Below are 19,631 nucleotides of genomic sequence, written 5' to 3'. Positions count from 1 at the left end.
AGGTGATTTGTTTGCAGCTGAACTCTCTACATGATGGTTTCTTTTTAGCTGAACTCTCTACAAGGTAACTTCTCCTAGCTGATCTCTCTACAGGGAGATTTGTTTGTAGCTGAACTCTCTACAGGTGATTTATTTGCAGCTGAGCTCTTTACAGAATGGTTTCTTTGTAGCTGAACTCTCTACAACGTGACTTCTTCTAGCTGAACTCTCTACATGGTGGTTTGTTTGTAGCTGAACTCTCTACAAGGTGACTTCTTCTAGCTGATCTTTCTACAGGGTGATTTGTTTGCAGCTGAACTACCTACAAGGTAACATCTTCTAGCTGATCTCTCGACAGGGTGATTTGTTTGTAGCTGAACTATCTACAAGATAACTTCTTCTATCTGATCTCTCTACAGGGTGGTTTGTTTGTAGCTGAATTCTGTAATAGGTGATTTGTTTGCAGCTGAACTCTCTACAAGGTAACTTCTTCTAGCTGATATCTCTACAGGGTCACTAGTTTGTAGCTGAATTCTCTACATGGTGGTTTCTTTGTAACTGAATTCTCTACAAGGTAACTTCGTCTAGCTGATCTCTCTACAGAGTAATTTGTTTGTACGTAGCTGAATTCTGTACAGGTGATTTGTTTGCAGCTGAGCTCTTTACAGAATGGTTTCTTTGTAGCTGAACTCTCTACAAGGTAACTTCTTCTAGCTGATCTCTCTACAGGGAGATTTGTTTGTAGCTGAACTCTCTACAGGTGATTTGTTTGCAGCTGAACTCTCTACATGATGGTTTCTTCTAAGCTGAACTCTCTACAAGGTAACTTCTTCTAGCTGATCTCTCTACAGGGAGATTTGTTTGTAGCTGAACTCTCTACAGGTGATTTGTTTGCAGCTGAACTCTCTACATGATGGTTTCTTTTTAACTGAACTCTCTACAAGGTAACTTCTTCTAGCTGATCTCTCTACAGGGAAATTTGTTTGTAGCTGATCTCTCTACATGATGGTTTCTTTGTAGCTGAACTCTCTGCAAGTTAACTTCTTCTATTGATATCTCTACAGGGCGATTTGTTTGTAGCTGAATTCTCTACATGGTGGTCTCTTTGTAATTGAACTCTCTACAAGGAAACTTCTTCTAGCTGATCTCTCTATAGGTGATTTGTTTGCAGCTGAACTCTCTACGTGAAGGTTTCTTTTTAGCTGAACTCTCTACAAGGTAACTTCTTCTAGCTGATCTCTCTACAGGGAGATTTGTTTGTAGCTGAACTCTCTACCTGGTGGTTTCTTTGTAGCTGAACTCTACAAGGTGATTTCTTCTAGCTGAACTGTCTCTTTCCATAGTTGCATGAACTCCCTACTTCTAGCTGATCTCTCTACAGGGTGGATTGTTTGTAGCTGATTTCTCTACAGGGTGACTTGTTTGTAGCTGATCTCTATACAGGTTACTTGTTTCTAGCTGATCTCTTGAATTCTCTTCAGGGTGACTGCTCTATTAGAGTATCTCGATCTCGCACTTGCTACACCAAGTTGGATTTCGTGTTATAACTCCGTGGCTTTAAGTCTGATTCTTCTACACCATTGAAGAGCCTTTCTAAGATGATTATTCCATCTATACAGCAATTTTCAAAGCATTAGCCCAAGTGGTTTATCTGGTAGGCGTGGCAAGCAGTCGTTTTTTATTAGCTAATCTCGATTGCATAATTGTTACACACTGTTGGTTTTTTCGTTGTATCTTCCTGGTTTTTAGCTGGATTCCTTTCAAACCATAAAAGGTTTGAGGTTTAATAGTTAACCTATTCACCCACTGATTTTCAACTTCTTCCCATACGCGGTTTACCCTGTAGGCGTGACAACATATTGGTGTTATGTTTAGTGAATAATCGCTCATAGCTCTTTGCCTGTTTATCGTATTCCAGCCAAAGTTGGTGCCGAGATGCACCTTTATACCCCCCTTCTGTGTGCCAAATTTCAAGGCAATCGGATATGGTGTTCGCGTTTTATAGCAGTTTTTGTAAGTGTGCGAAAAGAGGAAGAAAAATAAGAAAAAAAATGAAGAAACTAAGCCAATTTTTGAAGTCGCATATCTCGGGAACGCCTGAAGCGATTTCGCTCAAATACCCCCTCCCCCTAGCGTACTCTTGTGTAAAGGCTGAAAATAATGGATGACCCCTAAATCTGTTCCTATTAATAGTTTAGCTGGAGCCCCCTTTTGTACTTGGACCACAGCTGTTATTGAATATCCCGGACAACTCGTGTCAATTTTAACCTGCCGCACTATCTTGAAATTATCCCCACTGTAATTCTGTAGAATAAGAGAGGGTTGGTTCCAAACGGGATTCTACTACTGTCCTCCACTCCCATGGGGTCTGACCTGGACGAAGCTGCTTGGCCAAAATCTGCGAAAGGGCTTCCAATTGTATAACTTTTACAGCAGACCCAGTATCTAATAAAGCCTCCACCAACTTTTACTAGAGCTTTGAGTGACTTGGGTGCCCCTCACCTCTTGCTCTAGAGCACTCTACACCATAGTCATGTTACACTGCAGTGGTGGAGTCATCTTACACCTGGGAAATGGCATTACTATGATATCCCATATAGCAAAGAAATCTTGCCAACTAGCACTGATGAAACAGATAGTGATTCCATTCCTTTTACAGCATGACTGTCCCGATATGGCACTGGCAGAGCTCTCAACAAGTAGCCTTTGCCAGAAGTGAGATTAACAAACTGTCATCCATCCTATGCAACCTGATGAAGAGAACAAGCACAACATACATAAAATGTGCCCTTAGGCTGATAATGTGTAGTTGTGTACCTATGCTTTCTATATATCCACCTGTTTATGTGGGCTTAGTTGCTATTAATTGTATCTGTACATACATTCTGCCATCATCTGCTATGCCACACACTAGAATTAGTTGAGCACACTGACGTATCCAATGAATTCTGGTAGTGCACTTTTAGCTATTCTTTAAAGACACTAGAATGTCACTATCTGTATCTTTTTTAGTGTTCAGCCACACTTAGTCGCTTGTTTTCTATTTTCCTCTTGGGGTGTATCCATGGCATCATGTGATCATTTTGACACATGGCCAGGCACAACTCAAACAAGTTTAGGTGCCAGGCAGTCAAAGCACTTACTTTTATTTTACATCTCACTGTTGTCCCCGACCATGTCCAGTGCTCTGACCATAGGTTGTTAATCCCACACACATTTCTGCCATTTCCAATACCAGGAATCACGTGAGAATGATCATATGACACAACTACATATTACTGTAGATTGTGTGACCGTTGTCAAAAAAATATTAAGGTCAATGAAAGTAACCAATTGGAAAGCCATTATAGACTCAGTTTAAAATTAAGTTGCAGCCATCTATCTGATTCAGTTACTCATGCCTGTATCAGTAGACCTGAGGTGGTGAATTTTTAGGCAACACATGTTTAATAGCAAAGCCTGAAGAAGCTGGTAGCACGTATGCTATTTGTCAGTGAAAGAAACGTCTATCGTAACCTCAAGTCTACTGAATAAGATGCAGGCATGAGTAACTACTTGCATGTGAATTGGATAGACTGGCTGTAACTTAATTTTAAACTCAGTGGTTTTCATGTCATATCATTGACCTAAAAAACTTATTGACAACGGTCATGTAATATGCAATATCCAGGTTCTAAGCTACCATTGCTTGTAGGCATGAGATTCAATACCTTAGGCCACCTCAATCACGCCAGAGGCATGACAGTTGAGAGGTTGCACTGGTCCTAAATACAAAAATGATAGTGGACATTAATTAGAATTGCAAAATAAGGCACAGTGGCTTGACCACAAATCAAGTCTGGTAAGGTTATTGAAGTTACATAATGCAGTTAGTGGATTTTTGTTAGTAGTAGTTGATAGACTTCTTTTTGTGTGACTTTCAATAACTTTGTTGTTTCAGGCTACAAAACCTTGAGTTCTTATGTTACTTGAGTACACTACATATCTTCAACTCTAATTAATGCACACTCACATGTGTCAGACCTCTTAACTCGCACAGTTTCACTGTGACACTCAAAAATTTTAGCCTGTACTCATGGTCTCATGGTCAGGTACCAATTTCCCAAGGTCATGCTCCAGATCCCAAGAATTCTCAAGACTTTTGCCTGTAAACCCACATTCGAAAACATTCTGTCAACTCAATATATGAAATAGAACTCACGTGATGGAGCCATCCTGTAGCCCAATGCCGTATTACAGCATCATAAGGTGACTTATCGTTTTTGTTTAGTATTAAATAAGGTTTTCTAGTATGAATCAACTATAAATGGAGTTAGCTACGAATGTAGAGGGCAGAAAATATATCACATGCCAGGGGGGCCAGATTTGGACCTAGTGAAAGGATTAGTGATAGTATCTACATGGGGCGATTACAGAAGGACAGTAATCGATTACGATTGTGATTACTTTGCTTTCTGCGATTATGATTACGATTACAGTGATTTATAAATGTAATCGATTAAATTACAATTACTTTCTAAAGTAATCTGAATACAATCATGATTACATTGTGTGGGTGTGCATACATCTGTGTAATACAAGAAACTATAGGTATGTTTATTTTGTCAACTACAGTATAAAAGTTTACAGTTATTTACTAAAGTGATTGTTATTTTTAATGAACATTAAATCTTCCAAAAGTTTTGTCAGTTAGCCTGCAAGATCTGGCCTAAATATTTTGCCACCTATGCTAAACAGTCTCTCTACTGGAGCAGAAGAGGCTGAAACAGCAAGATATTGTTGTGCTAATTTAGATAGTGTGGGATACTGACTTTGTGATTTCCAGTATTCCAGAATTTTAGTGTCGTGAGGACTACAAGGTGCAGATAAATATTCCGTTACTTCTGTCTCCACCTGATTAGGGTTTCCAGCTGCACCAGTAAAGTGGCTGCTATCATCCATAAATTTAAAGAGATTAAGTGGTTTCTTCTCTTTGAAGGTGGACTATCATCCTGGTAGTCAGTCAGCTGTGTACTGCTTTCTGGATTTACCGCAGCATTAGTGGCATCAGAAACAGCAGTGGCTTTGTGTAAAAGAGCATCAGAAAAATTTTTGCACTCAGAGCTGTCGGATGCACACCATCGATACTTAAAGCGTGGATCCAGCATTGCAGCTACAACAAGATACATTATTTCATAGTACAGGGAGAGCCTGTTATGCACAGATGACTTCAAAGTAGAAACCAATTTGCACTGGAATTTTGAATTATTCAGTGTTGCTTTTAATCCACGAATACATGGTATGATAAAACTGGCTGATGTTGTGTGTTGCTTTTGTATCAGATCTGTTGCTACTTCAAATGGAGAAAGAATTTCTATTAGATCAAATAGGAGTGCACGCTCATGCTATGTTAACTTTTGTGTGTCAAGTTGGTCAAGTTTGTCCGATGGTATGTTTAAAACAGACCGTGTCATTTTCACTTCAGAATTCCAATGTGTTACATTAAATGCTTGAAGCTTTTTGAAATTTTCCAAAAGCTCTGATGCATGGATTGATTTTCTAACATGGCTAACAATATTTGAAGATTTAGAGATGACACGCTGAAGTGATCCAATTTCTTTCATTCTATCTTTTACAACAAGCTGCAATGTGTGAGCAAAGCACGAAAGATGCTCAGGGAGATATTCAAGTATATCTTCATCATCTAACTCTGATGTTTCTCTGGTAGGATCATTTTCATCTGCACTGTCACTGTTCTGGGCTTTAGAAGCTACTGATACTTCAGACTCTGTAGATGCTTCAAACTCAGGCAAAGAAAAGGCTTTTACCATGTTTGAGGAGGCATTGTCCGAAACAATGTACTTCACTTTCTTATCAATATCAAACAACTGTGCCACACTTTCAAAGTTATCATATATGTTTTCTGCAGTATGGCGCCCTTTAAATCGTTTACATGTGAGCATACAATGCCTAAACTCATAATTTATAAAATTTGAAGTTGTTTTATAATGTAATGAGCAGTTTTCCCCAGGTAGCTGCACATTTGACAATTAGTCCAGAGATCTAAGGTAAGAGAAATGGAAGATGCCTTGGACATTTCCTCACAAAAAATTTTGTGAAGTCCTGCGGTTTTATTACTTATAAGTGTAGTAGATAAGTGTTTCCTGGATGGTATTTGGTATTGTGGATTAAGTGCTTCAACCATGCTGACAAAAGAGGGAGCTTCTACAGTTGACAAGGCCGTAGGGTTTCAGCTACATATTCAATTAACCTTGAGGTAATTTGCTTTTGACGTTGATCAGATATTGCATACTTCTTAGGGTGCAAAGGATGCACAAATGAAGTTAAACTTGAACCTGCTCCTTTAGCAGGGCAGGATATTTTCTCTACAAAGATATGAGGATCTTACATATTCAAAATGGTTAATTAAGTTCTCCTTACCCTTAAATGAGTCAAAAACCAGTTTTGCCAATCCACCTGGTATGCCATAAATTACCCTGCTGGCAAGTGTTAACATCACATAAGGTAGATTCACGTCAACTGAGGGTAGAGAGTTCCATTATCTTGGTAGCTGGCAAAAATAAAAATGACAGCAAGAAATGTTCGAGAAGGTGAAATAACACTCAAAAGTGATTTGAAGCCATTTTACACAAAAGAAGACGTGAGACTAAAGGTAACAAAATTAGACTAATAAAAATTTGCTTATCAAAACTGGCTAGAGGGAACCTTATTAAAATACTTAGAAGATTGGAGCATGTGGGTGGCTAATAATAAAGCAATACCAAAAGAAGCAAAACCTTTTTGTTTACTTCCAAGTCACACAATTGAAGGCATCAAAATTTGTGGTAAGAGTAAACAAATCCAAAGTTTTACTATTACATATGAACTTTAGCACATTCACTACCAGAGATGGTCCGATTCCTTTTATCTCACAACGAACATGCTTATGTTCTAACTGAAAGATTCAATCAGGACCCTGTTGAAATATTCTTTGCTCAACAAAGAGCCAGGGGAGCTCGTAATGATAACCCTTCTGTGGCTCAATTCATGGACAATACTCAAGCACTAATTGTACAGAAGTCACTTGCACAAAGGCAGAAGCATAAAGAGAAGAAGAGAACCACTGAATCTATCACCATTGTGTCGACCGCTAAAGAAACGTAGATGCATCAGAGCCATTAAATTCACATGACTATATATACAATTTATTATGGCACATATTGCTATACTATACATATTAATGATTAATGAAGTTCTTTTCTAACTCCTTTAGTACCACGGACATTGGTTTTGTTAGCTTGCTTGAATTCTTCAAAAAATTTCCCTGCCACAGAAAAACCTCGTAATGTGTACCAAAGAGAAACAATATCATTAAGAAGTTCAAATGATTCCACTTCATTTGGCAAATCTGCAATCAGCATCCAAAGTAGTTTTACACTTTCATCATTTAATGCTTCACCCACAACTTCTTCCCTTGAACGTCCCTTCTTAATCAGTTCATAAATGACCAATTCTATAGCTGAAAAACACCGGAAAGTGTCCAATGAGACATGCATTAACCCACCACGATCCGTTGTTTGTGTCCAGACTTTGACATAGTCCATAAATGAACTGTATGCCTCAACATTTCCTTGATCTTCACCCAACATATCATATAAGGCATCCAAGAATTCTCTAGACTTGCGGTCATCATTCTTCCTGTATCGGTTGATCAACTTTCTTACTACATACCCAGCTGCATAATATATCGCATTCTCCTCTATTACAGTAAGCTCTCGTGGAGACACAGGTGTGTACACTGGGATGCTTACTTCATTTTGCTTAGTAAACAACCTTTCCACTATCATCTATTTTACACATAGTACATGCATGACCCCACAAATTGTCTCAGTTACTTTTCAAGCTTACCACAGTTACATGGAAATGCTGCATATGAGAAAGATAAGTCACAAACAGCACCAGAAACAGATAAATGCCGTAAACGGAGCTCAAGCCATCCTACTCTTACACCCGGAATTTTTACTGTCTATTGTCCTCATTCTGTACGCTATGGATTTGAAATGTTGACAGAATGTGAGTCTCCACGTCATCCATTTCAAATCTTCAAAACTCGTTTTTCAAAGCCACCTGGAATGATTATATATGACAATGCATGCAGTCTCCATCAGTACTGCCTTAACAGAGAGCCCATATTCTTCCAAACTACAACTTTTTATGTAGATCGTTTTCACTGGAGGGGACACATTGGATGTTCTTCTGGTTACTGTTTAGATGAATACTGCACTATGGATATAAAATCGATCAATTCACAAGTTAATGAACAAGCAAATTCTGGTCTGCAACGGATAAAGGGACAGTTTGCATACATGAATTATTCAAACTTCATTGTTCATTTAAAATTGTTTCTTGCTATCAAGAACATGGACATCTGTATCAAGCAGAAACTTTGACTGTAAAGCTCATTTAAGTTCACTGCATTAGATGTATGTACAGATCTAGTAGTGATAGAAGTTTTAAGCAAAGCACATATTAATAATAACATTCAGAAATCATTGATACTACAAGTTACAGAAAAAAATGCAGTAGTAAGATCTCTGAAATCCACCACAAATAGTGTATCTACACCCCCATTTAACATACAGGAAGAACACTGCAGAAGAAATATCCAAGAAATATCCCAACTTTCATTAATGGAATGCTAATGAAAGTGAAGAACAGGCTACTACCCGACAGAGCAAACTTGATGACTTTAAAAGAGCTTCCTCATTTATACCATAAGAGTAATTAGTCAACTATTTCTTACGTCAATGCTATCTGTTGAATTGAAGGACAACCATTTGTGTATGTAGACAAGTGGTATTGTATATTCTACCCACACACCTCTTGTATATTCTACCCACACACCTCTTGTACATCACCACAAGTAAGAGTAACCAGATCTGGTGACTTCTAAGAATGGTAATAATGAGCTACTATCCCCACTTTTATTTTATTATTCCTTGCTTTGTAATGATCATATCTTTACCTTAAGCCACACCCATGTTCTGATATGAGTTTAGTCATCAAGTACGCTGGGCATGCATTACATTATGCCCTGGATTGTGTATAACTGTCTATTGTGGTTCCTTGTGTAACCGAGATAATTTTGCTGCATGGCTGTTTATATCCCACCAAAGTTTCTCTCTGTCTGGTGGATGAAGTTTAAATGGAGCTTGCAGGGTAAAGCTTGAGCCACAAGAAAATGTATCACCAAAACTCATTCTACCTGAATTGCCCCAGCCAATTGGTGACATGAATGACAGAACTCTTTGTTCCATTTTAACTGGAATAGGCAAAGATTTAGCAATAGATTGGAAAGGAAATAAGCCTGAATGGTGGCCTGATGCAATACCATTTGTGCATCCATGTGAAACACCACCACAACTGAAAGGTATACGCTGTATACATAATATATTATTACTTTGATGTCTAAATATTTCTCTGCAGGAAAATGGTCACAGTGTCTGAAGACAGTATTGGAAGTCATCTATAAGAAATTTGGAAATGAATCACTGCTTAATGAAAATCACTCTTCTGGATTCCAACAAATATACGAAGACAAAGATGATACTACTGAGCAATCTACAGAAGGAAATGAGGTAAGAAAATAAATTAATATTTCTGTACTTTAAGGATTTAAACAGGAACAAAATGCAGATCCATTACTCGTGCCACAAAATATAGAAGGAGCTGCACCGGAAGAGGGAATAACTTTGTCACACTTGCCTGATCACAATGATACAGAAACTGTTGCTTCTTTGCTCACAGAATTTGAACAAGAAAAGACTGCATCACCTCTGCCACAAGATACAGAAGACTTTACTGCTTTGTTTAAAGAGTTTGAACGAGAAAAGACTATGTCTCCCCTGCCAAAAAATACAGAAGATGCTGGTGCTTTGTTTGATCATGAAAAGAACATGCCACCAAAGACAGGAGATCAACAGCAATCCCAGCATCAATTGCCTTTCACTCCATTGGCAGTGCGAAGACCACGGAGACAGCAAAGAAAGCGTAAACCATATGGCCGTACATAAGGGTACTAGCTACTAATGAACACTATATTAGTTACTGCTTTGCTGTGTATGTAATTATTGCTAGAATTTTCTCTTGACTGAAGTATTCTGAACATATACCCGGCAAGATACAATAATTGAATATTAACTTCAGAGTTACCAACTATATAGTGACAGTAAATATTCATGCAAAAGCTGCCAAAACTGGATAACACTAGCTACAATCCGAAAGTTGCCAAAAGTGGCAAATAGTGCCATCCAACAGTTTCCAAATACGGCAATTTTCTGAGAAATTTTTAAACTAAATCCCACAATCGATCCTGTCATGACGTGCTATATAAAGTTACAGAAACTTTTAGTAAATTTGGATACTTTTAGGCACCATTTTATGAGGTTGCCTAGAAGTATACTATGCAATTCAAAAGTTGCCGGCTTTGGAAACTTTGACATTATCAAAGTAACCACAAATAATAGTTTTAAACATTTCCAATGGTGGCAACTTTTGGAAAGTAGAAAAATTGCCAAAAATGGCAATTTTGGGTTGCCTGAAGTTGCCAATATTGAAAACTTTGGGATGCCTGAAGTTGCCAATATTGGCAATTTTGGGTTGCATGAAGTTGCCAAAATTGGCAATTTTGGGTTGCCTAAAGTTGCCAATATTGGCAATTTTGGGTTGCCTAAAGTTGCCAATATTGGCAATTTTGGGTTGCCTAAAGTTGCCAATTTTAAAGTTGCCAATTTTGGCAACTTTTAGGCTGTCCAATTGTTGCCATAAACGGTTTGTAACATACCTCGAGGCAAGGACCTAAAGAAAATTTAGAAAAATGAAACAATAACTTCTTAGCAACCGTTAGTTTCTTCAGACTCCTGTTAGTCCCATGAGTATGGTAAACACGCTTTACTGTATAAACAGAAGAACCTGATGTACCCCGGCGTACTGCATCAATCTTGCCATCAGCAGACATTAACACATTAAAACATGTAGTCTCAATGCCATTGTTGATCCATACTCCCATCATCTGCTAGGTAGTCCGTTCTGTCCCCAAGAATGCTGGTTGGAACGCTACACACTTGGTTAGAATCTTTCATGTGTGGACTTAACAGGATAAACAATATCTGTGGCTGAATAATATCTGTGGCTGAATAAAGTCGTTGTCTAGTTGACGGTATCATCTCATAAATTGGTAATCAATATCTCCCTCATAAAAAAGGATGTTGTTGCTTCAATTGCACAACCCAGACAGAAAACCTCTTTCTACTGAAAGTAATCCTCAAATTGTTTTGCCTGCAGGTGTCAAACGCAACTCGAACCAAGTACACCTTAACTACCCATTTTGTGAGGTATATGTGCTTATTGTTTTTTTGCATTATATTTGTATGACGATTATCAATTTCTTGTATGAGCTGTTAAAGGAAGTCTGGTAGTTAATTTACATTATCAAGAGTAAACATATTATTAACGGTTCTACTTAAAAGGGATGGGTAGTGCCAAATAATGCAAACCAGGAATGAGCAACATTTATTTTTGAGGGATATAATTTTTGTGAATGCAGTAATTTCCATAAAATTGAAAAGATCAATGCTATTCGTGAAATGAGATCGTGGTAAAGATTGAAAGTAAACATTCGCGAAAATTACATCGTGTGTATACTGTTGCAGTAGTCATGTGGCACAAACAAAACTGTGTGTGGAATAAAGTGCTCTACATCTAGCTACCAGTGGACGATATGGCAGTACTAAATTTCAGGTCAGTGGGGAGTGTGAAATGCCAGTACTGGCCGGTGGATTAAGGGACGTGAGTGTACACGTGTGTCTGTTGTGTGCGATGGATAGTATTTAATGCATTACGTGACTAGCTACGTAGCTTTATAGGGTTGTGCTGCTATAATTTTTTGGCCCCTATTGCATGCCACGTGTGGTCGCGCCCCCGTTTTAATGAATCCCAAACGTGCCTGCAAATGCTGCAGCGCCCGATAGACTTAGGAAATACACTTCTAAGTCATTGCCAGCTCAGTCAAAAGGAAGAGCTTTTCTGTGAGACTTCACACCAATTGTGTGAACTGGATGATAGTGATATTAATGTTTTCATGCATGGTCTCATTGATTACTATGCTGCACACCCAGCCATTAGGCAATATGACACTACCTGTGTGGTACAATATAGTCAGTGGTACATACAATGAAGGTGAAAACTCTGATGACAGTTCTACTCAACTGCCACGTTTTCAACTTCAGAATAACCTGGGAACTATTGTACATAGAAGGCACCAAGCTTGCTTGAGAGTTCCAATAATGACATCAGAATCCCTTGGAGATGATTATAATTACCATCTATTTTTGTTGTATTTCCCATGGTCTGAGGAGACACTCAAAGAGTGGCATTTGACCATGTGGTGCAGTTAACTCGTGCTTGCCAACAACTTATGGGAGAGAGACACTCCCGGAGCCACTTCACTTGTTCATTACAGGTGGAAGTGGCACTGGTAAGAGCCATGTCATTAGTGTAATCAAGGAACACATTGAACAAGCACACACAGGGTCTCAAAATTCTTGCATATTGACAGGCCCTACTGGTGTGTCAGCATTCAACATAGGGGCAGTGACTGCCCGCACTATGCCTCCCTGTAGAACACAACAGGTCTACCAAACTCAGTTGCATGTGTTGAGGTTATTATGGAAAGATGCTCATACTGTAGTCATACCAGCTTCATGAAAGACAAGGTGTTCATATTTGCATACTGCATGGTGAGTTGCTGAATCCATACATGAACAACTGTACATGTGTGTACAAGAACCACACCTACAGTAGTGAACTTTGCACACACAAGCTTGTAGGCGATGGACTACATAAAAGACTTCGATCTTTGCTTGTGATAGTACATTCCACTTATCTCCATTAACATGTATAACAGTGCAAGTGCTGGCCATTTCCATTGCAGATTTGTGTCTTTTGTTAATTTCACACTGATGATGAGTTGTTTTGCCTTTCTTTGATTTCAGGATTAGTTCATAGTACACGTCATGAGCTATGCAAAACAAAATGTTTAAGAGTTTGTCAAGTAGACAACTTTTAGAAGGCATAAAATGCCTCCACAAACATATCAAGACACATGGTAGTGTGTCGTGCGGCCCAAGAAGCCAGCGCACAACACCCATGAGTATTGACAGGAAGAAAGAAAATGCACTTTTTGCACCTCTGTAGCTCTGTGCTGCCTTGATGAAACAAGATGATGTTTGCTGTGGACATGCCTACCAACTTCAGTACTCCACATTCCAAATTTGAGCAAAATCACTTCAAGCATTCTCAAAATATGCAACTTCAAAAATTGGCTTAGTTTCTTTGGTTTTTTTTCTTATTTTTCTTCCTCTTTTCGCACACTTACAAAAACTGCCATAAAACTACAGCGTATGTACACTGTAGTCTAAATGCATAATTCTTGATTTGTAACACATACCAGGAGGAACACTTGGGCTGGCCGTCACTGGCGGTACTTGGACATCTACAGTAGTTTAGTAAAACATAATAAACACTTATGACAAAATCTTTCAGTACAATGCATAAATATTAAAACAAGTGTAAGGAAAACTCAGAAATTTTAGTTGGATTAGGGAGTGAAGAAAATACAGTAAGTAGTGAAACAAGAGAGGTTGTCTACACCATTTTGAACATAGATACATATGAACCCTATAAGTCAGTCTATAACCATGACTAAATTAGTGATGAAATGTCTATTAGTATATCTGCAGATGTAGACAAGCTATTCCCTTGTTTCACTACTTTTTCTTTGATTTTTTAATCACGGTGGATGGCCTGATTATGACGGCCGAACATTTTTTCTGTTCATTTTGCTGCATATCAGCCATTAAGAGGCCATCACAGCCATATAATCTCATGTCTAGACTTCAGTTGTGGTCTGCCTCCATTTTGAAGTCTATCCGTAAATACACACGATTTGTGTGATAGCTAGTGAATATAGCCACAGGGAAGCTGTATTGCGCTATTGATAAGAGTAAAGAGTGAGTTCAACTTCTTTCTGCCCCCGGTGGATGTCACGTCAAACAAACTGTAGTGCTTATATGCTGTAGTGCTTATATGCTGTAGTGCTTATATGCTGTAGTGCTTATATAGGACTAAAAGGCAGTAAGGCTCAGCCCTAATAATGACCAAGTGGCTATGGTCCCAACCGATTTCCAATCAGTTTACACAGAAATGGTTTGCATTTAAGTGGTCACCTCTATAACACATTATAATTACAGCCAGCTTTTGGAGTCCCAAACAGCACTTCGTTATACAAAAAAGCCTCTCAAAAAAGTGGCTAGCAACAGCCACGACGGTGAGTAAACTAGTTACACTACTTTGTACTTCTATGACGATTTATACTCACAGTTGTGTTCTTTATAGATAAGCTTACAGCCGCTCCATGGTTTTGTATCTTTGTGTGATTCTAATTAAAGCTCACCTCATGATAAGTTGTTAACAATTGTGTGTAGTTATTCATTATGTACAAATTCAGATATGAGTATTATTGTACACGTGCCCTGTAGTAAGGCAGCTAGCCTAGTGATAATTAGTGCTGAGCAATAGTAGAAAAATCACTATCATGATAGATATTGAAGTATTATTCACGATACGATTATATCACGATAATTATATTTGATTAGGAGTGATGATCTTCAATCAAGTTCCAAGTATCATGAATAGGGATCGGGACAAAAATTTTCTAAACTCTCTAATAGAATGCATGCCAAAAGCAGCCTTCCACGCTTTGGATGTGTTTCAGAAACCTTCCAAACCTTCCTCTAGTGTTGTAAAGACTGACCTGAAAGTATAAAACACAAGGGAAGTGGTTTTGGGAGTTATAAAAAATTTCCAAAATCGTCCCAAATCTTTTTCTTGTTTTGCGTGCCTACAGCCCACAGGAAGTAGATCTCAGTACTAAAAACGTATGACGTATTTTAAAATCATTCCTACCCAGGTCTGTGTGGTATTAAAATCTTTGCTTTCTAATCATGGCTTTGAGACACAATTCACCCGCAAAGCCATAAAAGCCAAAGTACAGCAGTTTAAAAATGCCATTTGAAGCAATGCACGGGACTACAACGCATAAAGATGTATTAAAATAAACATTAAACATAAATGCTGCCTACTGAAATTTGTTTCTGAATGTTTTAGAGTTCTTCAACTTACGTCAGTGAAGGCTGTGTGGCCCATAGCCCATCATTGAAAGTGCATTCTGGGCACTTTCCTAAGGGCTGCTACAGCCATTTATCAGTCAAGAATCGACATGACAAGTCTTGTAAGATATCAGAAATAGCGTAACCATTCGAATTGAAAAGGGTGTGTGTCCCCTTTGTACGCGATCAAAAGTTAAGGGCAACTCTGAGGCTCTGGGGGAAAGAATTTGTGTAAGAAAACAGTATAGCCTTCCAGAATATGTATCAGGCCTTGTAAGCTACCACAAATAACAGAATTATAAAGAGGGCATGTCTCCTTTGTACACGATCGAAAGATTGAGAGCAGTTGCCTTAACCCATTAACGGCGGTAGCCGCCATATGGCGGCATGGATTTAGAAATCCACATGATTTGGCAAAGCACGCTAGTTTAACCATAAAGCAGCTCCATAAGGGCCGACGCGCGTGTGCTAAGATTTGTACGACCACACCCCTTAGGTTACTAGGATAAATGGTCCTTCCCGCAAAGCGATTCGCATTTTGCGCGTAAATGACATAATGGCATCCCGACTTTCCGTAACAGACGTTCTCGATACTCTTCTTGATGATGGATTCAGCAGTGATGAGAGCGACGATAATGAAGGAGAAGAGATATATGCCTACTTGGGCGAGCCTGTTCTCCGTCGAAGCGAATTGGAGGCTGAAGCTGTACTCGAACCAGTGGCAGACGCTTGGGGTGCTGCTGACGACCTGAATGAGGACAGAGATGATATTGAAGACAGGGACAATCCTTCTACTGAAGACATGAACGATGCTACTACTGAAGAGAGGGTTGATGAAGAACAGTTTGATGATGCTTCCAGCGAACAAAGTGAAGCCATCAGTAGGACAGGAAGTATGAGTGATCACAATGATAGAGATGAAAGTGTAAGTGATTTCACATAGATATGAATAGGTGACAACTAAGGTATAAATGGTTGATGATAAATATGCACTGGTGAAAAGAGATAGAATACATACAAGCATACAAATAGAAAACATACAGACAATAGATAAAAAAATACAAGTTGTGGCTAAGTAAAATTATTTATGAGTGACTACATAATGCAAATAAATCTTTGTATTCCTCTGCAGCAATCCAGTTCAGAACACCCAAGTTCTCCCAAGCAACGACGACTTAATCCTACTGATAGTGACACTTCCGATGATGACTTCATACCAACATCACCTGATCGACCAACCCGTGCCACCACAGCAGCTCGAGGAGCAGCACGTGCACATAGACGAGGACGGGGTACAACAAGAGGTGGTGGTGGTGTAGGACCTACTGACAGTGCCAGGCATGGACGTGGTGTACGTCGCAGTGACAGCAGAGGACGTGGTCGTGGCAGAGAGCGTAGTCGGAGTAGAACAACTAGTCTTGGTAGAGGACGTGGACGTGGCAGAGGACGTGGTCGTGGTGCTGGTAGGGGACATGGGACCATACCTGGTGATGTACCTGGAGAGTGGGAGAATATAGAGCCCACACACACTAAATTTAGCTACTCACCAACTCCTGGTCCAAATGTACAATTTCCACCAAACACAAGGCCAGTTGATTTATTTTATTTGTACTTTACTGATGATGTTTGGGACTTGCTGGTCACTGAAACCAATAGTTATGCTGCTTTGCGGTTTCCCTGTCGGCAATATGCAAGACCGTGGAAAGATGTCACCTGTGAAGAAATGAAGGCATTTATTGGAATGCTCATAATGATGGGGATCTTACACTTGCCACACCTTGACATGTACTGGCAGGTTGATGAGGAGATCCTGAGTACTCCTGGTATCTCAGAAATAATGAGTAGAGACAAGTTTCTCCAGATCTACCGTTTCCTTCATCTTGCTGATAATAGACAGCAACATCCAGCAGGGCATCCACGACATGACAAACTTTTCAAAGTGAGAAACTTGCTGAACTTGGTCACTGCCCAATGTGCTTCCAATTACACACCTCACCAGGCTGTGACTGTAGATGAGGCTATGATTCCTTTCAAGGGTCGTCTCAACTTCAAGCAATATATGAAGAACAAGCCTACAAAGTGGGGGATAAAAGTGTTTGTGTTGTGTGATGCAACAAATGGGTACATATACAGAATGCAAATATACACAGGCAAAAACATGGAGTCAAACCTTGATGTTGGGCTTTGTTCAAGAGTTGTACTGGAACTTATGGATGGACTTGAAGGGCATGAAGTTTACACCGACAATTATTATACCAGCCCTCGCCTGTACATGGCCCTGTATGAAGATCAGAACAATGCTTGTGGGACAGCTCGAACAAACAGAACAGGGTTTCCTAAGTCAATAATTAGAAGGACAAGGGAAGATAGGGGATACCATAATTACCTATCAAATGGTCCACTCCTTGCAGCAGCATGGTATGATCGAAGACTTGTCTATTTTCTATCAACCTTTCATGACGGGGCATCACATGGAGAGACAGTCCGACGTACTAATCCTGATGGGACATCAAGTGATGTTCCTTGTCCGCCACTGCTACCTGATTATCAGCAGTACATGCGAGGGGTGGATCGCAGTGATTAGCATATAGGATACTATAATGTGGGGAGAAGATCCCACAAGTGGTGGAAAAGAGTTTTTGCTCACCTGATAGAATGTGCTCTTTACAATGCTTACATCTTAGAGAGATACTCCAATCCATCACTGTATGCTGGTTATCCAAGTCGACGAAAGCGAAGTTATCTTAGCTTCCGCATTGCAGTAGCCAATCAGCTAATCGGACCTTATCGTTTCCGGCAACGAGCTGGTCGTCAGCGGAGTGGGGAGCATAGTGAAACACGACTGAACTTGAATCTTGGTCACTGGCCTATACAACAGACAAAGAAACTTGAATGTGTAGTGTGCAACATGACAAGGAACAAGCAACATCTTTCTAGAAGTGAACTGAGGCATGAAACTCGATTTAAATGTTCTTACTGTAATGTACATTTATGTGTAAGTGACGATAGGGAATGTTTCAAACTTTATCACACAAAGGTAGAATACTGGAACACTAGCTAGCCCAACTGTAGTAACTAGTACACAGCACTTTATTGTTTTGCATATAATGTTTTGTAACAAATGCTAATTGCTTGTATACTAATCTATATTAGCCAGTAAACAATAACCAATACAAATACGTCCATTCACTCACGTAAACATCACGATACCATTGATCTACTTCGATAGACTCGTTTGTTTCATACTTCCCCCTAAGAAATCGCTCCGTCATTGATCGTTCCTTTGCTGCTATGACCTCTATCATCACACTGAATTTGTGAAACGTGACGACGCCATTGTTATTGCATGAGTATTTACGCATGCGCGTACGGCAATCGTATCAAAAATCTATGGCTGAATACGCTTACCTGAAACATCACCTTCCGCTCTCAGGGAAATGAAGCGCTTCACCCGTCGGCGTATACAACGCAGTTGTGATGAAGTAAGGTTTGTTGTTAGCTGTCTAAAGTTAGAATAACTGTGTCAAGTATGGTTTTATCGTTTGCATATAAAAATACCAAGTTATAAAATATTGTAATGTATATGTGGTTGCTGCTATGGCAACAAATTGCATATAGTTGTATCCCTTGGTCCATGGGGAACATAGTGATATATGGTTTCCAAGGGGTTTAACCGTTTGTTTGCTTAGAAAAGAGGCTTGTCTTGAGTCATGCGTTTTTTTTAATTGCCTTCAGGAATTCAGCTGTTAATGGGTTAAGGATCTGCACGGGAGAAGACTAAATAATAGCTATTAATAGCTACAGATAGCTACTTTTTACAGATTGGTGGGGTTTTCCAGCTATATAATTTCAATGCCTTTAATTGTTGTGGATCAAAGCATTTAACAAGCTGGGTGAATATAGCCTGTGCATGATCATGCTTTTTCAGAGTCTATAGCTATTCCATAAGACTGATCATGAGTACACACTCTACCTGTAGCTAGTAGACAGATGCTTGAGCATCATGGAGCAAGCCTTCACATACTGTGTCCATTTCTTTTTATCCAGCTAGATAACCACAACTTACTCTGCCATCAGCAGAACAGCGCCAGAAAAAATTCCGTAATTTTAAAACGCTTCTTTCAGAATGAAGTAAAGTGAAAATACCAAAAACCTTGGTAGCATCATGATCCCCAAAGCAAGAGGAGTTCCAATATCTTTGTGTTGTGTCAGTACACCTAAGGAGACGGACGATATAAGCATTAGTCTGCCTTGCATCGGACAAGCAGTTCACTGTTGCTTTATTTCTCAAGTTTTCGTCTTCGCTGGTTCACCCTGGTCATAGGAAAGGCCTGGAAGACAAAACGTACCCAGCAATGGATTCGCTTGTTCATGGAGAACCCGATGGTCCAACTTGCATCTTGGTAGAGGACTGCATTCATTAGTTATGATCATTTTATTAAGCGC

At 39.3% G+C, this 19,631-nt stretch overlaps 2 protein-coding genes and 2 long non-coding RNA genes across 5 annotated transcripts; 3 read left to right on the top strand and 1 right to left on the bottom strand.

Moving 5' to 3' along the window:
• Positions 1–6,550: 6,550 nt before the first annotated feature.
• On the top strand, positions 6,551–7,044 carry LOC136244911 (uncharacterized). The gene is made up of 3 exons (XR_010695645.1): positions 6,551–6,631; positions 6,678–6,803; positions 6,851–7,044. It is a non-coding gene; the product is annotated as an uncharacterized lncRNA (long non-coding RNA).
• Positions 7,045–9,249: 2,205 nt separating this feature from the next.
• LOC136244078 (uncharacterized) lies at positions 9,250–10,089 on the top strand. Its single transcript, XM_066035599.1, has 3 exons — positions 9,250–9,388; positions 9,445–9,596; positions 9,642–10,089. The coding sequence occupies exons 1-3, from the start codon at positions 9,250–9,252 to the stop codon at positions 10,029–10,031; spliced, it is 681 nt and encodes a 226-aa protein (XP_065891671.1). The 3' UTR covers positions 10,032–10,089.
• A 5,454-nt stretch (positions 10,090–15,543) lies between these two features.
• LOC136244077 (germ cell nuclear acidic protein-like) lies at positions 15,544–16,718 on the top strand. Its single transcript, XM_066035598.1, has 3 exons — positions 15,544–16,110; positions 16,318–16,648; positions 16,690–16,718. The coding sequence occupies exons 1-3, from the start codon at positions 15,742–15,744 to the stop codon at positions 16,716–16,718; spliced, it is 729 nt and encodes a 242-aa protein (XP_065891670.1). The 5' UTR covers positions 15,544–15,741.
• A 21-nt stretch (positions 16,719–16,739) lies between these two features.
• LOC136244671 (uncharacterized) lies at positions 16,740–17,771 on the bottom strand. Of its 2 annotated transcripts, none has more exons than XR_010695506.1 (4): positions 17,572–17,771; positions 17,356–17,521; positions 16,952–17,257; positions 16,740–16,898 (listed from the first exon to the last, which is right to left on the bottom strand). It is a non-coding gene; the product is annotated as an uncharacterized lncRNA (long non-coding RNA). The 2 variants fall into 2 exon arrangements; XR_010695505.1 differs by having other exon boundaries at positions 17,356–17,463.
• Between the last annotated feature and the right edge of the window lie 1,860 nt (positions 17,772–19,631).

The sequence above is a fragment of the Dysidea avara genome, chromosome 14 (assembly GCF_963678975.1).
Source record: "Dysidea avara chromosome 14, odDysAvar1.4, whole genome shotgun sequence".
NCBI classification, from domain to species: Eukaryota; Metazoa; Porifera; class Demospongiae; order Dictyoceratida; family Dysideidae; genus Dysidea; species Dysidea avara.
The sequence above is the reverse complement of the archived record's forward strand: the minus strand, read 5'-3'. Positions and strand labels throughout refer to the sequence as shown.